Below are 23,008 nucleotides of genomic sequence, written 5' to 3'. Positions count from 1 at the left end.
CAAAGTAGTATGCTTTGGTCAGTTAAATAAAAGAGGTTAATATGATTTACCCGATCATGTCTTTGTAAAAAATCTACGAGAAAGCACACCAACACCAGAGGAGAGTTCCATCTCCTTAGTTGCCAGGTGCCTGGAAGAGCTAAGGAGCAGCAGAGGGAAGGGCAACACTGCCAGCTGGTGCCAGGATGGAGAATAAATCAGCCCGAGATCCTCAGCTCCGGGCCCCATGAGGCCAAGCATGCAGCTTTCCCAGCTACCGCTGCTGCTCCACCTTTCAGGCGGTGGCCCTCTGCCGTGTGGGTGTGAAATCCAGGCCCGAGTCTCCCTGGCAGGATGGGGCCTGCTCCAAGCGGTCCCTGAGCTCCGTGAGCGAACAGCAGACAACTATGCTGGCGCAGGCTGCTTGGCTCTGGAGAGGCGACAGACGGTCAATCTTGGGCTTGGATCTACGGAGCCTATAGCCTCGAGCGACAAGCCCACCAGGAGCTAAGGCAACTTTAGGCACAGGAAACTAGTCTGGGGGAAGACACAGGTCGTGTTGGGGGCCTTGCTGCTGTGTGGCCAGGGGAGGCCTCCCTGAAAGCCGCAGTTGAGGTGCCAACCAGAAGCCACTGCACAAACTCCAGAAGAGGCTGCAGGCTGGCACAGGGCCCGCGCGGAACCTGCGAAGAGCAGTGTGCTGCCCAGGGGCACTGGGAGCGAGGGGGCCCAAGAAGGCGCTATGGACACACTGGAGGGCCTGGACATGAATCTAGGGGTCACAGGAAGCCCCTGGAATGTACATTAGGGGAGGCTCTGCCTGGACTTGACACATAAACAGCAGGGGGAGAGCAGTTGGGAGGCGGCTGAGGGGGCCGTGCCGGGCTGTGAGTGGGAGGTGACTGAGGGGGTGGCTGCAAGGACTGACAGAGCCAACTCCAGACTGATGTTTGCAGGCAGAGACGGTAAGGCTGGCTGCAGGTGAGGCTGGAAGAAGATCCAGGGTGACTTGTAGGTTTCTGGATGAAGTAGCTGATAATTACAGCCAGGACTTGCTGGTTTCTGAGAGCTCATGTCAGGCATGGTCCTAAGGATTGCTTCACACACAGGCACACATACACACACTTGTTGAACACTCACAAGATTGCTATAGGGAAAGGACTGTTATTATCCCTCTTTTACAGGTCAGGACACTGAAGCACAGAGGAGTCAGCATGCCCTAGCCATGCAGGAGGATGTGGTGGCCAATGCCACTGTCCTTGCTCTGCCCCCTGCTGGCTCCCAAGGATGAGGAAGGATGAGGGGCCTCCACCGAGGTGGGGAAAGGGGCAAATTCAAACCCCTTTTGGGACACATCACTCTGCAGACGTCTGTGATGCACAGAAGAACTGCCCCCGGAACCCCGAGGGCCGCACATGGGGACCGTCAGAAGACACAGGGCTCCAGCAGGGCCGACATGGGCAGAGCGTGCAGGGCTGAACTGGCCATGTGCGTAGGGAGAGAGGCTGCGGCTAAGTCTGATGCTGAATGCGGCATGCAGAGCACAGGCTGCGCCCCCAGAGCTGGCTCTCACCGTAGCAACCCAGGTCCACTGCAGGGGCACCTGGGTCAGGATCTCGGGGTCCTGGGATCCAGCCCCACTTCCTGCTCCCTGCTTCACCCTCTGCCACTCCTATCCCCCCTAGTCATTCTCTCTGTCTCTTTCTCAAATGAATAAAAAAAAAAAAATCTTAAAAACAATAACAACAACAACAAAAACCAAGTCCACTTACTGATGCCCACTCTGCATGCTCTCATAAATCTTACTCACTGGATTCTGAACATCTATTTATACTCGTCCATTCTTTTTTTTTTTTTTTAACATATATCTTTTAAAGATCCATTGATTTAGCTTAAAGAACGAGCAGAAGAGGGAGAGGCAAAGAAACCCAAGCACATTCCTCCTGAGTGCAGAACCCGATTGGGGGCTTGATCCTACTACCCCAAGACCACGAATTGAGCCAAAATCAAAAGTCGAGGACTACTCAACCCACTAAGCCACCCAGTGCCACATACTCAGCCATTCCAACAGAGCAGACTCTCACTCCTCCCTGTTTATCAAACAGGCTCTTCTCAAGGGAAAGGTAGCTCGAATTTTCTAAAATAAATCTAGGGTGACGCCTGGGTGGCTCAGTCGCTTAAATGCCTGCCTTTGGCTCGGATCACGATCTCAGGATTCTGGATGAGTCCTGAAGCAGGCTCCCTGCTTCTCCTTCTGCCTGATGCTCCCCATGCTTGTGCTCTCTCTCTCTCTCTCTCTCTCTCTCTGACAAATAAATAAATAAATAAATAAATAATCTTTTTTTAAAAAAAGGAAAAACCTTCTACATCTATATTTTTTTAAAAAATAAATAAATCTAGAGGCACCTGGGTGGTTCAGTGGTTAAGCCTCTGCCTTCAGCTTGGGACTTGATCTCAGGGTCCTGGGATTGAGCCCCACATCGGGCTCTCTGCTCAGCGGGGAGCCTGCTTCCCCCTTTCTCTCTCTGTCTGAACTCTCTGCCTACTTGGGACCTCTGTCTGTTAAATAAATAAATAGGATCTTTAAAAAATAAATAAATAAATAAATCTAGGAAAGGAGTGGCAGCCTTTAACTTCTAAGAGGCTATGACTGGACTGACAACCATTTGTTTTCAGAACAAAATTCCACCTAATTGTCCTTTGCAGATGACGAAGTTGGTGGATTGCTTCCAGAAAACTGTACTTTTCCTCATTGTTCAAACTAGGAGGGCAGCCTTGAGGGGAGCACCTGCTGCACAGCCCACTGCAGGGGGACAGGCAGGCCTGAGGGTGACTCACACGTGGTAGAGGCATGCTACTGTCTCAAAAACAGAGGGGACAATTTTTGAACTTACCACGGCTTCTGACATGGATGGGAATTTCTGCAGCCCTGTTCTACGAAGAGTCTCCCTGGGACTCCGCAGGTGCAGTTTTAGCTTGCCGAAGAGGATCTTCAACAAAAGCAGGGACACGTGATGGACGGGTCTCAGCTTTGAGAGAAACTGAACATCACAGCCACAGAAGGCCCACCCAATTAGATGCTACAAACACTCAAATTCTGATCTCATACTGTTCTTGGATTTGCAGGCTTTGAAGGAATGAATCTCAATGTGAGAAAACATGAACAACTTATATACTTTCCAGATAATAAACATAAAATAATATTTATAAATTAAGACTAAATCTCTCTTTAACCCCTAAGAAGTATTTTTTTTAAAGGTTTTTAAATTTATCTATTTGATAGACAGAGACCACAAGAAGTCAGAGAGGCAGGCAGGGAGAGAGGAGGAAGCGGGCTCGCTGCTGAGCAGAGAGCCCGATGCGGGGCTCAATCCCAGGACCCTAAGACCACGACCCGAGCCGAAGGCAGAGGCTTTAACCCACTGAGCCACCTAGGCGCCCCAGAAGTATATTTTATAAAAAACAAAATTTTGCTTTACCTCTCGAAGCTGATTATTACTTGTTATAAGAAACCGCTCTCCTGCAACAAAATGGGCTTCTTGCTCCAGTTCCTTGAGACGAGACTGTGAATGTGATATAAAATCTTACTAATGGTTTTCACAATCTAAAATTATTTTATTTGCTCATCAAACGGTTCCCAACATAAGTTATTATAAGAATAAAAAATAGCCAAATGTTTACCAAAATGTATATTAAAAATATATCCTTTGATTCACAGTGGAAACGTCAGGCTCACAGAATCATCCTCTCCCAAACCTCAGGAAGCAAAATGAAAGAAGCAAAATAGGAAGTAACACACCAAAATAAGAGAAGAATGAATTCTCTAGGAATATTACTCCTAGAAAAGGGATCTAGCATCATACCACCAACTTGAAAGCATCAAAGTTATCCCACCGTAAAGGAGCTAGGACCATTGACCTTGTAGGTCCCTCCCACCCAGTGGAGAGAGTAGTCACAGGGGACACCAGGGACTATGCTCTGAACTACCACATCCAACTACACGGAACACAGCCTGGCTTGAGGTGAGGGAGGTATGAATGGTCCAAGTGAAAAACAATCTAAGCATGTCCTCTGCATCAGCTGACACAGCACAGGGTCGGGGGCAGAGCCGAATTTGTAAGCCCCCACCCCCTTGCCACTTCCATCAGAAGAAAAGTAGCAGGCAGCCAGGATTTAAAAACATAATTGTAAAAATGGAGCACCTGAGTGGCTCAGTGGGTTAAGCCTCTGCCTTCAGCTCATGTCATGATCTCAGGGTCCTGGGATCAAGTCCTGCACTGGGCTCTCTGCTCAGCGGGGAGCCTGATTCCTTCTCTCTCTCTGTCTGCCTCTCTGCCTACTTGTGATCTCTGCCTGTCAAATAAATAAATAAAATCTTAAAAAAATATATATAATTGTAAAAGAAAACAGAGCAGGGGTTAAACCAACCCACCCTGGTGAACTATCATTTGCATTCTCTCCTTCATCGGATGAGGGCAGCCTTGAGGCTGACATTTTGAAAGAAGTTACAAAGAGGGTCCAGAGAAGTTAGGAGCAGAATGAACCTGATACAAGAAAGGAGTATCTAGGTGAAAAGAAGCCAGAAACACGTGCCTCGGTTAAAGTATGCCAGAACTCGGTTGTCAAAGAAAGAAATGAGAAAAAGAAACCAAGGAGCAGAGCATTAAAGGACAGATAATGGATCCCTTCAGGAGTAAGCCATACCTTAGGGAACAAAAACTCCAGCAACAAACTGTGTGAGCTTCCAGTTAAAACGGCACAGTAAACTTGCACGATAATGCGCTCGTGTTCAGGCACGGGAAGAAATGGATAAATAAACAGAGAAAAACAAAAAGATAGTTTCTTAAAAGAAACAAAACAAAACACAAGCATCTCTTCAGAGCCGGAATAGATACACACTGCAAAGCAGCAGGCAGAACAAGGGGGAAGCCCAGTGGGGCTGTGGGGCCAGAGGCTGGAGGCCCCGTCAGGCCATGAAGCGGGCACGGCAAGCCCTCCGTCCAGAGAGGAAGCTGGGCCAGCTTGTATCAGTTACCTGCTGCCACATGACAGAGCACACTGGAGTGGATCAGCACCTTGGGTGGGGCTCAGCTAGGCGCAGGTGCTGGCTGCGTGGCCGCATGGGTAAATTCATTTCAAATTGTCACCCATTTAAAAGTTATGTTAACTGGTTTTTTCTTATTGATAGGAGTTCTCTATTGTAGTCTGCATAGGAGTCCTTTGTCATATGCATGAAAATACAATCAAAATCCCAACAGGATTTTTTTTTCAAGATTTTATTTATTTGTCAGAGAGAGAGAGCAAGCACAGGCAGACAGAATGGCAGGCAGAGGCAGAGGGAGAAGCAGGCTCGCCGCCAAGCAAGGAGCCCGATGTGGGACTCGATTCCAGGACACTGGGATCATGACCTGAGCCGAAGGCAGCTGCTTAACCAACTGAGCCACCCAGGCGTCCCCCAACAGGATTTTTTAAAAAGTAGATCATAGAATTTTATATGGCCAATGCAAAGAACTTAGAACTAGACAATACCATATAGAATAAACACAAAGATGGAAGACATACCATAGGGTATTAAGATGTATTATTACAAAGCTACCATAACTAAGGCAGGGGAGTATTAGCACAGGATAAACCAATAAACCCCATGAAACAAAACAGAGTCCAGAAAAAGATCCACATTACAAAATCAAACATACACTGAGACCAGCCTTGAAAATTCCCTAAGCAGACAAAACCCGTGTTGTCCTACAAGTAATGCTCCATTTAGTCTCTTCTGGGAGATCAGCAAGGCTAACTTGATCTGGGTTGTTTCTTGCTTGTGCCTCTGAAAATCCTAAGTGAATCTCAAATTGTGCTCCCCAAAATCCTACTGCAGTAGTCCACCACTGTGAAGAATAACCAGTCTTTGCCTCCACACCATATAAGGGGCTTATGACATCAGACCTCTGAGCCTCACTCCATGGCTTGTTTTGAGTGCTCCTGGTTTGTAAACTGTCTTTCTGATATGTGTACAATTAAGTTTTGCTAATTACTACTTCAGTGCTCCAGTGGTTTTACTTCTGCTTTTCTCTGAACTTTTGATGGTATTGATCTGACTTATGACACAAATGTTACTGTAATTCGGTGGGGGGAAACAATGGCACTATTAATAAACTGAAAAAAACAGAAATCAACTTGGGGGGAAAATCTTAATGATACCTGATACCATATAGAAAAATTAATGTGAAATGGATGATATGCTTAAAATAATACAGTTTATAGAAGAAAACACAGAAGAATATCTTTACTAGAAGGCATACAAAAGAGATCAGCACATAAAAATTCTTAAACATTTGAAAAAATGGTTCACTGAACTTCATTAAAATAAAGAGATTCTGTTCACCAAAAGATACCACTATTAAGAGAGTGAAAAGACAAGCCATAGACACAGACTGAGCTGGAAAGTATTTTAGGTTCTATGGGCCACATATGCCTCCTGTCACGTATTCTTCTTTATCTTTGTTTATGTGTTTGTCTTTTAAAACTGTAACAACCACTCTTAACTTGTAGGCCATATGAAAATAGGCCACAGGATAGATTGGGTCCAGACTATTGTTTGCCAAACCCTGGACTGGGAGAAAGGATTTTCAATATATATTACAAAAGACAGAATTTATTACAAGGACTCACATACAGAATATATAAAGAACTCTTACAAATCAATATGAAAAAATCAGTTAACATAAATTTCAGAGTGAGTGAAATCTTTGCAAAATTGATAACAAAAGAGTACATCCAAAATACCACCATGGTATATGGTATACTTTCCATACCAACGTATGGAAAGGTCCTCAATATGATTAATCATCAGGAAAATGCAAACTAAATCCACAATGTAAATCCACACAATCCACTGTAAATATACAATGACAGACCCATCAGATCAAGTAAAGTGAGAAAGACTGGCAGTGTGCATGGTGAGGATGTAGCAAATGGAATTGGAATTCCAAGAAGTCTTTGGAAGTATCTATTACCACCTACACACACCCTATGTTCTAGCATTTCCACTTCCAGACATAAAATCAGGAGACAGGGGCACTCACATTTATGTACATGAATTTATGTACATGAATCACAGCCACTGTGATCACAGTGCTTACCGATGAGAAGGATGTAAGGAAGCTAAGACACGTTCTAAAATGGGTGTTACCCAGCAAGTCTCATTGGAACACACATCTGCTAAACTCACCAAACAAGTGAATCCCAAAGATGGAATGTGAATAAAAAAAGACAGAACCAAAGATCCCACATTGTGTGGTTCCATTTACATGAAGCTCAAAATCAATGAACAGAGTCAGATTAATGGCTCTCTCTGGGGGTACAGATGAGGAGGGGACAGGAAGAAGGAGCCTTCTGGGTGCTGGAAATATTCTATATCTTGTTCTGGGTGGAGTCACATTCATGTGTATGTGTGTAAAAACATGTCAAGCTGTGCACTTAAAATTTACACCAAGGAGATTCTGGAAAAAAGTAGGAAGCGCGTGTGAGAAACTGCCTCCCCACCTGGACCACAGCTGCAGGGGCAGAAACCATCTGATGCAATAACCATCCTGGACTCAGGAGTCTGTTGACGGCTTGCAACTTCCAGGCTTGGAAGGTAAATTACAGCTACTTTTGGTCAATTTCAGCTCTTAGCATGGTAGCAGCTACCCATCCCCATCTTCCACTACCAACCACACCGCAGGCAATCATCCACATGTTTCTGGAACAGTGTGCAGAAGCCAGGGTGGGCAAAAAGACCCTGTCCTGCAAAGAGCAGGGATCTGGGCTCTGACTGCCAATTTTAATAACACACCTGCGGACAAATAGGCAGGCAGCCATGGTTGTAGCCCCTCCCCACATTGTTGTAAGACCCTCCCTCTCCACCTGAACAGACTTCCAGGGGAATTAAAGGGCCAGTACTCTTTTGCATCTCCTTTGATTTTTTATTTTTCCTCCTTTTGAGAGCCAGAAATTAAAGTCAAGGATGTTCAAACACTACTGCTTATGCAGGGAAAATTAGAAGCAGACCATGTATACCCAGGAAAAATCTTAGGAAAAACATGAGAAGACCTTAAGCTTGCCCCTCAGGCTGATCTTCAGCACAGAGATACCCCATGGCAATAAAAAAACAAAAGCCAAAAACACTAACACAGAACAGCAAACCCTGTGATGGGGGGAGAATATGATTTCCAGAGCTACCACATTATCAGATTCAAATGTCCAATGTTCGATAAAAAATGTCAGGACACACAAAGAAAAGTACCACATTCAAAGGGAAAAACAAAACAAAACATCAACAGAAATTGTCCCTGAATAAGACCTAATGGCAGATTTACTAGACAAAGACATTAAAACAACTGTCTTAAAGATGCTCAAAGAACAGGAGGAGGATGTGAAGAAAGTTAAGAAAACAATGTGTGAGCAAAATGTAAATAATGACAAAGAGAGAAAAAAAACCTAAAAGGAAATAAAAAGAAATTTTGGAGCTGAAAAGTATATTAACTGAAATAGAAAATTTCTTTGGGTGGCTCAACAGCAGATTTGAGCAGGCAGAAGAAAGAATCAGTGAACTTGAGGGCAAGATAATGGAACTTACTGAGGCTGAGGAACACACAGAAAAGAAATTGAAGAAAAGTGAACAAAGCCTAAGGGACCAGTGGAACATCGTAAAGCAGATCAGCATAAGCATTGCGGGCATCCCATGAGAAGAGAAAGAAAGGGGCAGCAAAAATACTTGAAGAAATAATGGCTGAAAATCTTTCAAATTGGATGAAACACATGAATATAAACATCCAAGAAGCTCCACAAACTTCAAGTAAGAGGAACTGAGATCAACACCAAGGCACAATGTAATCAAGGTTTCAAAAGCCAAAGGTGAACAGATAATCTTGAAATTAGCAAGAGAAAAGTGTCCTCACATATAAGGCATCCTCAATAACGTCAGTGAGCAGATCTCTCATCAGAAACTTTAGAGGCCAGAAGACAGTGAGCCAATATTTTCAAAGTGCTAAAAGGAAAAACTGTCAACCAACCATCCTGCATCTGGCAAAACTATCCTTCAAGGCTGAGGGAGACACTGAAATATTCCCAGATAAAGAAAAACTGATGAAGATGTGATCACTGCATGTGCCCTGGAGGAAATGCTCCAGGAGTCCTGCAGGATGACATGAAAGGACACTAGACAGTGTCTCAAAGCCATATGGAGAAATAAAGATCTCAAGAAAGGTGACTATGTGGGCACTTATATAAGCTAGTATTATAATAACAATCTGTCACTGCACTTTTTGTTTTCTCCATATTTAAAAGAAATTATGAGTTAAAAGCTAGTATTACTGTAATGTTGGTTTATAATTCCAAGTCATGTTTCCTAAATAGTTTAAGAGACTAATGCACTTAAAAAATTATTAGCTTATGTTTGGGGCACACAATGTATAAAGATATAATTTTGTGTCATCAACAACTGAAAGGGGTGGGGATAGAGCTGTAAAGGAGCAGAGTTTTTGCATGTTATTCAAGCTAAGCTGTAATAAACTCAAATTAGAGTGTTATAATGTTAGGATGTTAAATGTCATCCCCACGGTAACCACAAAGAAAATAGCTATAGGATATACACAAAAGAGAATGAGAAAGGAATTTAAATGATTCACTACAAAAAAGCAACTAAACACAAAGAAGACAGTAATACAGGAAATAAGAGACAAAAAAATGTATAATGCACATAGAAAACAGCACAACGACATAAGTTGAGTCCCTCCTTATCAGTATTACTTACATGTAAATGGATTAAACTTTCCAATCAAAAGACAGAGATTGGCATAATAGATAAAAACATATGGTCCAACTACATGCTGTCCATAAGAGGCGAACATTATTTTTTTAAAGATTTTATTTATTTGAGAGAGAGAGAGAGAGAGCATGAGCAGAGGGAGGGGCAGAGGGAGAGGGATGAGCAGACTCCCTGCTGAGCAAGAAGCCCAATGTGGGACTCAATCCCAGGACCCCAGGACCATGACCTAAGCCAAAGGCAGATGTTTCACCAAAGGAGCCACCCAGGTGTCCCAAAAGACAAACTTTAAATTCAAAGATACAGACAGGTTGAAAGTACAAGGACAGAAAGAGATATGCAAATAGTGACCCAAAGAGAGCAGGGATGGCTATATTAATATCAGAAAAAATAGACTTTAAAAAAAAATGGATAATAGAGACAAAGTGACACATACAGCAACTGTCATACAACACTTATAAACACTTACACACCTAATGACAGACCATCAAAATATATGAAGAAAAAAATGACAGAATTGAAGGAATAAATAGATAATTCTACAATAATAGTTCCACTCACAATAACTGGTAAAACAGCCACAGAGAAGATAAGGAAACAGACTTAAACAGCACAAGAAACCAATGACATCCAACAGACAAGCAGAGCACCACCCACAACAACCACATGCACTTGCACATGGGACATTTTCCAGGACAGACCATATCTTAGGCCACAAATTAAGGCTCAAGAGATATCAAAAAATAGTTATTATACAAAGCATCTTCTCTGACTACAACAGGATGAAGTTAGAAATCAATAACAAAAGGAAAACTGGAGGGGCTCCTGGGTGGCTCAGAGGGTTAAAGCCTCTGCCTTCGGCTCAGGTCACGATCCCAGGGTCCTGGGATTGAGCCCCGCATCAGGCTCTCTCCTTGGCGGGGAGTCTGCTTCCTCCTCTTTCTCTCTGCCTACCTCTCTGCCTACTTGTGATCTCTCTCTTTTGAAAAAATAAATAAAATCTTTAAAAAAAAAAAAAAAAGGAAAACTGGAAAATTCACAAAACTGTGGAAAATAAATTATTTTTAAACGATCAAAGGATCAAAGAATAAATCAAAAGAGAATTTAGAAATTATTTAGAGATGAATGAAAATGAAAACACAATATACCACAACTTATGGGATGCAGCAAAAGCTGCAATAAAGGGGAATTTTTTTAAATTTTATTTATTTACTTGACAGAGATCACAGGTAGGCAGAGAGACAGAGAGAGAGAGGAGGAAGCAGACTCCCCGCTGAGCAGAGAGCCTGATGCAGGGCTCGATCCCAGGACCCTGAGACCTGAGCCAAAGGCAGAGGCTTAACCCACTGAGCCACCCAGGCGCCCCTAAAGGGGAATTTAATAGCTATAAATATTATAAAAATTAAGAAACAAGAAAGACCTGAAATCAATAACCTAACTTTACAACTTAAAGAACTACAAGAACAGATTAAACCCAAAGGTGAAAAAAAGAAGATGATAATAAATATCAGAACAGAGATAAATGAAATAAATAGGGAAACAATCGAGAAAACTGATAAAACCAAAAGTTAGTTTTTCAAAAAATTTTTTTAAAAATTGACAAGTTTTCACTAGGTAGACTAAGAAAAAAAAGAGAAAACTCAAAGTAATAAAATCAGAAATGAGAGTGGGGACATTGTTCTACAAAAATAAGAAGAATTACAAAAGAGTACCATGAATTACAAAAGAGTACTATACACCAACAAATTGGATAACCTAGATGAAACAGATAAAAGTTCAATCAACAATCACAAAACCCATCAAGATTAAATCACCAAGAAATAGAATCTGAATAGTCCTAAAACTAATAAGGAGATTGAATCAATAATTCTTCTCCCAACAAAGAAGAGCCCTAGATCATTAACTTCACAGGTGAATTCTACCAAACATTTAAAGAAGAACCAACACCAATCCTTCCCAAACTTTTCAAAAAAAAATGGAGAGGATGGAAGACCACTTCCTAACTCATTCTGAGGGCAGCATTACCCTGATACCAAAGCCAGACAGAGATACAAGAAAAAGATAGACCAACAACCCTTATGAATATCGATGTAAAAATCCTTAACAACATAGTAATAACATTTTAAAAGGACTATATACCATGACCAAGTGGGATTTATTCCTGGCATGCAAGTATGGGTCCATACATGGAAACTGATCAATGTAATATGCCACATCAACACAAGGAGGGAGAAAAAAAAAAAAAAACAGAGGATCATGTCGAAAATCATTTGACAATATTTAACACCCTTTCATGATAAAAAAAAAAAAAAAAACTCAGCAAACTAGGAACAGATGGGAATTACCTCCACATAATAAAAACCATATAAGAAACCCCACAGAGAGGTGCCTGGGTGGCCCAGTGGGTTAAAGCCTCTGCCTTCAGCTCAGGTAGTGATCTCAGGGTCCTGGGATCGAGCCCCACGTCGGGCTCTCTGCTTAGCAGGGAGCCTGCTTCCCTTCCTCTCTCTGCCTGCCTCTCTGCCTACTTGTGATCTCTGTCTGTCAAATGAATAAATAAAATCTTTAAAAAAAAAAAAAGGAAAAGAAAACCCACAGAAAGACTGAGAGCATTTCCTCTAAGATGAGGAACAAGGCAAGGCTGTTTGCTTTCACCACTTCTATTCAACATGGTACCAGAAGTTCTGGTCAGAGCAATTAGGCAAGAAAAAAGGCATCCACATTGGACAGAAGAAGTAAATTTATCTCTGCAGACGATATAATTTTATGTATAGAAAACTCACCATTTATGTGTAGAGTCCACACCTAAAAAAACAAAAACAAAAAACAAAAAAACAAAAAAACCTCCAAACAACTGTTAGAACTTTGGAACTTAGCAGAGTAGCAGGATACAACATCAACACACAAAAATTAGCCGTATTTCTACACATGAACAATCTGAAAAGGAAATTACAAAAACAATTCTATTCATAGTAGCATCAAAAAGAATAAAATATTTAGGAATTAACAAAGAAGGTGAAGGACTCATACAGTGAAAACTACAAAACACTGCTGAAATTAATTTAAAAATAAATAAATAAATGGAAATACATCTCATGTTCGTGGATTGGAAGACTTACCAAAACTACTCAAAGAGATCTACAGATTCTATGTAATTCCTATCAAAATCCCAGAGACCTTTTTTTCAGAAATAGAAAAATGCATCCTAAAATTCATAAAAGATCTCAAGAGACCCCAAATAGCCAAAACAATCTTGAAAAAAGAACATATGTGGAGGCCCTATACTTCCTGATTTCAGAACTGACTACAAAGCTACACTAATCAAAACAGTGTGTACTAGCATAGGAGAGACATAGAGACAAAGAGAATAGAGTCGTGAGCCCAGAAATAAACCCTTGCAAATATGGTCAAATTATTTTGGACAAGCATGCTAAGAACATTCAATGGAGAATGTACAGTCTATTCAACAGATAGTGCTGGGAAAACTGAGCATTCGCATGCAGAAAAATGAAGGTGGACCCCTACATTGCACCATTTATAAAAATTAACTCAAGGACCTAATCAAGGTATCAAGGTATCAAGGACCTAAATGTAAGACCTACAACAATAAAACTCTTTGAAGGAGACACAGGATGAAAAACTTCACAATATTGTATTCGACAGCTATTTCTTGGATATGACAACAAAGGCACAGGTAACAAAAGAAAAAAATTTTACATTGGACTACGAAAACTTAGAAATTTTGTGCATCAAAAGACACTATCAACAGAGTAAAAAGGCAACCCATAAAAATGAGGAAATATTTAAAAATCATATATCTGAAAAGGATTACTATCCAGAGTATATAGAGAATTCCTAAAACTCAACAAGAAGAAAAAATTAACAACCCAGTTAAAAAATGGGCAGGGACGCCTGGGTGGCTCAGTGGGTTAAGCCGCTGCCTTCGGCTCAGGTCATGATCCCAGGTTCCTGGGATCAAGTCCCGCATCGGGCTCCTTGCTCAGTGGGGAGCCTGCCTCTCTCTCCACCTCTGCCTGCCTCTCTGCCTGCTTGTGTTGCTTTCTCTCACTCTCTTTCTGACAAATAAATAAATAAAATCTTTAAAAAAAAAAAATGGGCAAAAGACCTGAACAGGCATTTTACTAAAGATGATACACAGATGGTCAGTAAGCACATGAAAAGATGATCAATATCACTAAACATTAGGGGAATGAGAATCAAAACTACACTGAGATACCACCTCACACCCATTGGGATGGCTATTATAGAAAGAAAACAAAACAAAAAACTGAGAAAACAATAGGTATTGGTGAGGATGTAGAGAAAGTGCGCTTATGCACTCTTAGTGGGAGTGTAAAATGGTGGAATAAGTACAGTGGTTCCTCAAAAAATTAAAAATTACTGTAAGATCTAGCAATTTGTCTTGGGGTATGTACTCAAAAGAACTGAAAGCAGGGCTTCACAGAGCTCTTTATACACCCGTGTTTATAGCAGCATTACTCACAATGGCTAGAACACGGAAGCAAACCCGGTCGCTTGCCTCCTCTGGCAGATGAATGGTAAGCAAAATGTGGTACATACATCTGACCTTGAAAAGGAAGAAAAGTGCAACACGCTAAAACCAGGATGAATGTTGAAGACATTATGTTAAGTGAAATAAGCCAGTGACAAAAAGATAAATTCTTTTTTCATCTTTTAAAAGATAAAGAAAAGATTCAACTTACGTGAAGTACCCAGAGCAGTCAGATCATAGAGACAGAGAGCACAACGGTGGCTGTCGGGAGCGGTGGGGAGGGGCGAGTGCGAAGTGACTGGGATGGATGGCAGTTGTGCCGTGTAAGCACACGAATGTATTTAATACCACTGTACTGTCTAATCGGAAATTGCTAAGATGGTAAGCTTTATGCTAAATGTTACATTTTGTCACAATAATTTAAAATATTTGTACTATTCACTGTAGGCAACTTCTTTCTCAATTAAAAAAGTACATAAAAAGAAAAAATCAGGTGGATTATAAACCTAAATGCAAAGGCTAATAAAAATGGCTTTTAAACATAACACAGGAGAATGCTTCATGAGCTTGACGTAAGGAAAGCTTTCTTAAACCGCACACAGAAAGCACTAACCAAAAAGACAAAGATGGGTAAATTATGCTATATTAAAAATTAGGAACTTCTTATTTGTCAGAAGACATCATGAGGAGAGTAAAAAGGTAACACAGAGAGGGAGAAGGTCTTTGTGACAGGCTTGTAACTGGAGTTTATCAAGATGTCTATAAATTAATAAGGGAAAGACAAACCCCTCCATGTGAAAATGGGTAAGAAACCTGAAAAAAGATCTTTTACCAAAGAGAAACTCCTAGTAGCCAATGATGACGTGAAAAGCTATTCCATCTCATCAGTAGTCAGGAAAATAGAAACCAAAATTCTACCGAGATACCATTATGTCCCCGCCAGAATGGCTGCTCTGAAAAGCCTGGGGTCCCCATGTAGGTGAGGCCGTGCAATGGCAGGACCATCCCATTTGTGCTCCCGGTGGTGTGACTTTGAAAAGCAACTCAGTGCTGCTTCCTGAAGCTGAGGAGACCATCCTGCGCCCAGGGCCCAGCAGACATGCTCAGTGGAGCAGTGTGCCATACCCCAGATGCTGTCCACAGTGGGACGCGGGCAAAGGAAGACAAAGCCCGAGCCACACAGGACAGTGGTAGAGCTGAGACTCGGGGCGGAGGGAGCGCATCAGATGACCTCTAACTCATAGTTCCAAAGGAAAGCCAACATACGGTTTAGGCACTGAGGTGGAAAGGAAACCAAAGCAATAAGTAGTGACTCCAGAAGTCAGGGCAGAGGTTACTTTGGGCAGCGGGAAGGGGTTCTGATGGGGAAAAGGCACACAGCACTTCCGGAAATTTTACACTATGACTCAGGTGATGGTTATACCAGAGCTTCCCTTAAAACAACTTATGTGAAACATTTTAATGCATTTTTTTATGCATCTCCATGCACCCTCTGTATTTTTAATTTTTTACATTCATTTTTTAAAATTTTGTTCTTGCTTTTTAAAACGATTTTATTTATTTGAGAGAGAAAGAGAGAGAGAGCATGAGTAGGGGGAGCAGCAGAGGGAAAAGCAGGCTCCCCGCAGAGCAGGGAGCCTGGAGCCCGATCCCAGGACATTGGGATCATGACCTGAGCCAAAGGCAGATGCTTCACTGACTGAGCCACCTGGGAGCCCTATTCTTGCTTTAACCAAGAACCCAAGAAAGCCATGAACTCCCCTTACCAAACTACAGGTGGTGTCCCTGTGAGAAGAACCTGACCTTTGAGAAGCCAGAGGACCCATGAAATCCTGTGTGCGCCACGGAGCGAGCTCCCAGCTATGTGCCCGTTTAAGGCTCATCAGAGCCCAGTGCTCCCCTGCACATACATCCAAGCCAGGTGAGTGAGGAACGGAGAAGCGGGGGGGAAGGACTTACAGGCAGGAAAGAGCTAACAGGCAGCCTGGCTCTGAAATAAAAACGCACCCCCAGCAGGGCTGAAGTCCTCTCCATCTCTCCTCTGTTCACCCGAATGCTGTGGCTCTCCATCACTGTGATTCAAACACCAAAGCAGATCAAACTTGCATCAATGAGTTATTTCCACGAAAGCCTCCGGGACGGGGAACAAGACTTACTCCCTGACAAGGACAATAATGACAGTGCCTGCTGCGTCCCACCTCCACCAACAATCTGTGAGGGTCAGTGCTGGAGCCCAGCAGTGGCGGTGGGGGCCACAGGGACACTCCCTGAATGGCCACATGGGATGGAGTTGTCTCGGGCCAGCCAGGCTGAGGAGCACTGGGCTGGGCTCGGCTCCCCTAGTGCCCAGCAGGACCTGGGCCAAGTGGGGGCTGAGAGGCAAAGGCAGAGGAGGGCCTGTCCTAGGTGCTGTCCCAAGGGGGGACTGTCCTAGGTGCTGTCCCAAGGGGGAGGACTGACAGTACACCACCAGGACAAACAACTGCTGTGCAGAACATGCCACAGGCTCGTTCCACACTGCTGCTCTCAGGAGCGTGGGGCTGCCGCTTGGCCAGGATGCAAAAGGGACCCCATGTGACTGAGAGGTCAGAACCGTCTTGTTCTTCTAGATCAACAGGTGATGCTCTCCAACCCCTCTTATTACAGAGAGGGGAATACAGGGCTTGCTGCTTCGCAGCACTCCCATGACACACAGCCCACCCTAATAAGAGAGAAACAGCTGCTCTCAAACAGTGACAAGAATTCCCTAGAAACAGGACTGTCTGTCATCTTTATGGTAACTTACCTGCCAAAATTGGTATCAGAGGAAGCTCCAAAGTACAAAATAGTTGCCATAAACCATAAACCTGTTTTGTAGGAAGAAATGATACCAATGTTACTTTTTTTTTTTTTTTTAAGATTTTTGTTTATTTATTTGACAGAGATCACAAGTAGGCAGAGAGGCAGGCAGAGAGAGAGAGAGAGGAGGAAGCAGGCTCCCCGCTGAGCAGAGAGCCCGATGTGGGGCTCGATCCCAGGACTCTGGGATCATGACCCGAGCCAAAGGCAGAGGCTTCAGCCCACTGAGCCACCCAGGCACCCCCCCAATGTTACTTTTAAATTATTTTTGTCTGCACTGGGCTGAACAGCCTACTTGATAGCACTGAGGTGGAATTCAGGCAACTCCCACCCAACAGCCACCCTCCTGCTATCCTCCTTACTAGAAGAACTCCTATTTCAAATATCCTATTTCCTTACCAAGACCTCATAGAGATATTTAGAAACATCAGGTAGGCCAATTCCCAATTCCCTTTATCTTTCTCATTTTTAAAAATTTTAAAATATTTTATTTATTTGAGAGAGAGAGAGAGAGAGAGAGCACACACACAAGGGGAGCAGCAGAGGGAGAGGGAGAAGAAGAATCCCCATAGAGCCAGGAGCCCGACGAGGGGCTCAATCTCAGGACCCTGAGATCAGGACCTGAGCCGAAGGCAGACACTTCACCAACTGAGCCACCCAGGGCTCCCAAATCTTTCTCATTTTTAAGTGTGATGTAGGTATTTTAAACTTTTTTTTAAAAAGTTTTTATTTTTTTTAATAAAAAAAAGATTTTATTTATTTATTTGACAGACATAGATCACAAGTAGGCAGAGAGGCATGCAGAGAGTGGGGGAAGCAGGCTCCCCAACAAGCAGAGAGCCTGATGCGGGGCCTGATCCCAGGACCCAGAGATCATGACTCTAGCCGAAGGCAGAGGCCAAACCCACTGAGCCACCCAGGCGCCCCGGTATTTTAAACTTTTAATCTTCCATTTAACTTCAGAATAGGTTTACTGAATTCCCAAAAGTGTAGCTAGAATTTTCATTGGTTTTTGCATTGGCTTTAGAAATTAGTGTGGGGAGAGGTGAAATCTTTATATGAGGTCACCAGGTCACCTCCTCCCAGAGTATGAAAGGTCTCTGCATTTATTCAGACTGTCTCCATGCCTCTTCTCAGGGCTTTTGTCATGTGTGTCCCTTCCTGCTTCCATCCAAAACCCTCGGCCTCACCTATACCTCCACCGTGCCCTCACTGGACTCCTCCTGGCCCCAAGCCCTGAACTTTGCCCTCGGGGAAGGGCTGACGTGCTCCAAGCCACCACCTGGCTCCTCCTCAGTTCTTGGGCTGCATCAGTAGGGAAGAAAAAAGGGCTTCCTCTCTCCCGCTGGACCCCTGCCAGCAGCCCATAGTCCTGGGCCTGCGGCCACAGAGCCTGAAGCCCAGCTGCATCGAGCTCTCTGCTCAGCAAGGAGCCTGCTTCCTCCTCTCTCTCTGCCTGCTTCTCTGCCTACTTGTGATCTCTGTCAAATGGATAAATAAAATCTTAAAAATAAAATAAAATAAAAATAAAAACTCCAAGTCCTTGGGGCGCCTGGGTGGCTCAGTTGGTTAAGCAATTGCCTTCGGCTCCAGTCATGATCCCAGTTTCCTGGGATCAAGACTCACATCTGGCTCCTTGCTCAGCGGGAGCCTGCTTACCCCTCTCCCTCTGCTGCTGCTTCCCCTGCTTGTACTCTCTCTCTCTGTCAAATAAATAAATAAATAAAATCTTAAAAAAAAAAATACCCCTCCAGGTCCCATCATGTGGCCTGTCCTTCTATGAGTGAGGCACAAGTTCACTTGGCCTGAGAATTCACTGCTCTGTTTTCTGCACAGCTGTGAGCATGGATGGGAGTGAAAGATGCAACAGTGAGCAAGAGTGCCTGCCGACCCCAAGTTACAACGAGATGCCTTGCCTTCAGCTGGGAGCAAAGGCCCATCGTAAGTCTGTAGAGTGTCTTCAGGTTCACACGTACATTCTGATTCTTTAAAAGATCAAAAAGAATGAAAGATTAGGCAAACTTGCAGCAATGTTCATCGAAATCCAAGGAGGGACACAACCCACAGAAATGGGCACTAGCTAGGTGGCATAAGTCTTTCCATGGCAGACATGACTCGTCAGCAGCCTCACCAAATACCTCCCGTGAGCAAGCTCCCACGTTACACAACAGCCTTCTTACCAGGCAAGTGCAAGCTACCTGGAGCCTCTTCCCCAAACCCGGTTTTTTCCTCATTTTGCAGGAACTGCAGAGTGTCCACGGTGCAAAGATCACACAGTGGGAGAGACAGACGCGTACCCGCCACGTGCCCCAGTAGGCTGAGGAGCCACGTGGCCACCCTCAGCATCCGTCCTCACCCAGACGTCAGCCCCAGAGGCCTGAGCGTGGATGATCAGGGCTGTAGCCCGTGACACACAGCTGGACTCTCCTTGCCAGGTAACTCGCTCTGCCAACAACTCCCCACACTCCACTTTTGGCCTCAAGGCCCCAAGCCAGAGAAACCCCAGGATGAGGAGCCAGCAGTGGGCTGATGTAGTCTGGCCTTTGCACTCTCCTCATCCCCAGCCTTAGCTCTCATGCATGACTGGTCTTGGGGCAGAATGTCTACTCCTGCCCGAAAGAGCTTCCCACAGGACAGACCTCATAATGAGCCTCCCACTATGAATGGTTCTCCAGCCGGGGCTCTGCCAGGACAAGACCGAGCTCCAAGGGGAACCAGCACCTTCCTGAAAGAGCCCCTGACACAGCTACCCCCTGCCCAACACCTTCCTTCGCAACCTCACCCTTCCCTCCAGCTCCCGTGCTGCTCCCTTGGCCCAGACTCCCCCTGCATTCTCCCAGATAATTCCCGTCACCTCTTCAGCCAGCACAGAGTGGGCCTGGCTCTCCCCTCCCACCCCTCACACACTGCAGGCCTTCACAGTGGACACATTTCAAGTCAAGAGATTCAAGTGCGAGTTCATAGAGGCTGCTGCTTTTCTTCCTGCAGTGTGCTGAGGGCCCTGGGTGAGGCAATGGCACACGGGCAGTGGTGGGACGGGCAGGGTCCCCAGCACCATCAGCAGCTGCTCCAGCCTGGGTGCGGGGCCCTGGCTCCTTGACAGGGAGAAAACACCTCTGTGGCTGCTGCTCTGTTCCCTGTGGCTATTCCCATCCCCAGATGCACTAGGAAGAAACTAGACTTTAGAGTCAGAAACACACACTTTGAACCACAGCCTCAACTTGACTTTGGGCAATGTGCATGCACATTGACCTTTCTGCACCTTGGTCTTCTCCTCTATAAACTGGAACTGGTAGTGTGGAGGTGGGCACATCCCTATTTCAGGGATAGTGTCTCGGCTGCCATTTGAGGAAGCTCCCCTCCCAGCATCATATGATCAATAGAACTCACCTTCATGTCCTACACCCCCGCCAAAGGGCACACATGTGGCACAGTGAGGGAACTCCCTGTGGGTCTTCAACAAAAGTGACAAATGGCTCACTGCTGGGCCTGGGGCCTGAGGGCTCGTGTCTTTTGCGGCCTGCTACTGCTTTCCCTCTGAGTCTGTGAGCTCCCCCATATTCCTCTGACACGTATTCAAATTAAGGGGGAGTTAGTTTCTGCATTTATACCTTCAAGTCCCCATCTGACTCAGACCCTCCCTCACAGATGGCACAGGATGAAGGGCAGGAGTGAGCAGACCTTGCAGAGGCTCAGGGCCCTCACCTCACCAGCCACTCTGCCCCAGTGGTTCCCAGCCCACAGCCAGTACTTGTGCTCCCTGAGCCCCTGTACACTCACCCACTGGTGTGTCTAGCGTGTTGCTGTTGATTTGCACACAGGAAGCCTCAACAGAGTGGCCCAACTGGGGGTCCCCTCCTCGGGGACTTTGCTCCAGAGCCATGAGTACCATGGCTTCTGCAGATGCAGTTCCTAACAAATCGGTGTGTCTTCAGGACAGGCCTTGGGAAGACCCACCTGGACACATGGAGTGAGGTGTGGCCAGAGCCTCTGTGTGGTGGCCGGGCCACCAGCACTACGAGCAGCTCATGGACCCAGAGCATGTGGCTTGCTGACCCCAGAGAGTCCTTTTAGAAGAATCCTGCTGTGAATAGACAGGGAGTTAGTTCCATGAAGGAACAGAAGTCACCCATCCTAATTCAGTATCCTCCACCAGAAGCATCAGAGTAAAAAGCATTTGTGCAGAATAAGTGAAAATGAATGTCAGCAATGTTCTTTTTACTACAGGACTATATGAAGTGGAAGAAGTTTCAAGGAAAAAATTCAGGTTGACTAAGTTGGTAAACCCTGATCTTAACACAACTCACCACAACATTTCTGGAGGAATTCCCATATGTGCTGTTCACGTTAACAGAGATGGAGCCTTCAAGGTATTTTGCCACTAAATCTTCAAAAGAGGGTGCAGCATCCCCAGGATCTATAAGCCAGGCAGCAATTCTGGGATCAAGCCCTACAAAATGAACAACTACAAAGAAAAAGGCCATTTAATCACTCCAAAAGAACCGAAGAAGCATCCTTTTCTCAAGGGTCAAAATAATAATAATAGCACTGCCATCTAGTTATGGAGCTGAGTGCCAAAATGATGCTCAACCATTCCTGAGGAACTCAGAGCCTTTGGTACAAGCAGCCTCCACGACCTAGGTCCCACACAGGCAATCCCCGTGGGGAACTGACCCCAGACAGCCAAAGAGGGGGACTAAACTAACGTGGAACTGGGACCTCTCACAAATGTTCAGAGGTGGTGATGAGAACCCTTCAGTACTCTTCTGGCCTCCTCTCCCCCACCAGCCCCCCGCCCCTGCTCCCCAGCTTTCCAACCTTGTGCCTCTCACTGGGCTGTCTTCCTAGGTGCTCCTAACCCCTCTTCAGGGTGTCCAGGAGCCCAAGTCTTGTGAGCTGAAGAAAGAGCATAAGTGTCCTCATTGCCGAGCTCAGGGGTGTGGAGCAGTGGGCAGTGTATGTGAGGACAGAGATGCCTGGCATTTGGGGCATTTCCCCTGATAAGAGGAAAACCTGAGAGACACCCCCCCCCCCCAGATCTCTGCTGCAATGGGATGTGTAAAACAATACCACCCCTGGAGCTTGGGCTGTCACTGCCCCTAAGTACTAGATTTCTTATCCAAAAACCCAGGGAAGAGGTTACTGTACATCTCTGTGAGACATATGGGAAGATGCTTTGTGAAAAACAAAAACGACATTTGCTAAGTAAGTTTTAGTGCCAGAGTATTTTAAACATGGACAGGCAAGCTATAAAAGGGGGGAACTAATAAACTGAGAGGTGAATCTAAATTCTAAGCAACTGTGTTTTTAAGTTGCTTTACATTTTCTAGATTTATTTATTTATTTTTAGAGAGAGAGAGAGCACAAGCAGGGGTAGAGGGAGAGAGAGAGAGAATCCCAAGCAGACTCTGCACTGAGCATAGAGCCCAATCCGGGGCTTGAACTCAGGACTCTGAGATCATGACCTGAGCTGAAATTAAGACTCGGATGCTCAACCAATAGAGCCATCGAGGTACCCCAAATTACTTAAACATTTTGAATAATGTTACATAAAAACAAGGAGTTTGCTTTCAAACAAAATTGTAGTCTTAGATCACAACACACTAAATATTATATCCTTTGGCATCTTTAAATTGTGCTAAGAGACTTCTATTTGCCAATGCATCTGGTATTGTGACTTCTTTATTTGATGTCTGGGAAGTCCCCGACGTTGGCAGGTTTGGAACCTTGGCTGGAACAACATGGGCAAGTGCTCTGGGACCTGCACCCACATTGGCTGCCCATGGTCTGACCCAACACTATGTGGCCATGCTAACTGACCCGGTAGACTAGTTCACTCTGCTTGCCTTTTCAGAGCTCTAATGGCCCAAAAT

At 44.6% G+C, this 23,008-nt stretch overlaps 1 protein-coding gene across 1 annotated transcript in view; it reads right to left on the bottom strand.

Moving 5' to 3' along the window:
• The window catches only part of LOC111149225 (DNA polymerase nu), a 136,983-nt gene that overhangs the window by 89,867 nt on the left and 24,108 nt on the right, over positions 1–23,008 (bottom strand). Inside the window, 6 exon segments of the mRNA XM_022506173.1 lie at positions 2,874–2,969; positions 3,459–3,542; positions 16,305–16,369; positions 17,083–17,143; positions 19,052–19,120; positions 21,443–21,600. Coding sequence (XP_022361881.1) covers positions 2,874–2,969; positions 3,459–3,542; positions 16,305–16,369; positions 17,083–17,143; positions 19,052–19,120; positions 21,443–21,600 — 533 coding nt within the window.

Source organism: Enhydra lutris, unplaced genomic scaffold (genome assembly GCF_002288905.1).
Source record: "Enhydra lutris kenyoni isolate GAN:26980312 unplaced genomic scaffold, ASM228890v2 scaffoldscaffold21, whole genome shotgun sequence".
Classification (NCBI taxonomy): Eukaryota; Metazoa; Chordata; class Mammalia; order Carnivora; family Mustelidae; genus Enhydra; species Enhydra lutris.
The sequence above is the reverse complement of the archived record's forward strand: the minus strand, read 5'-3'. Positions and strand labels throughout refer to the sequence as shown.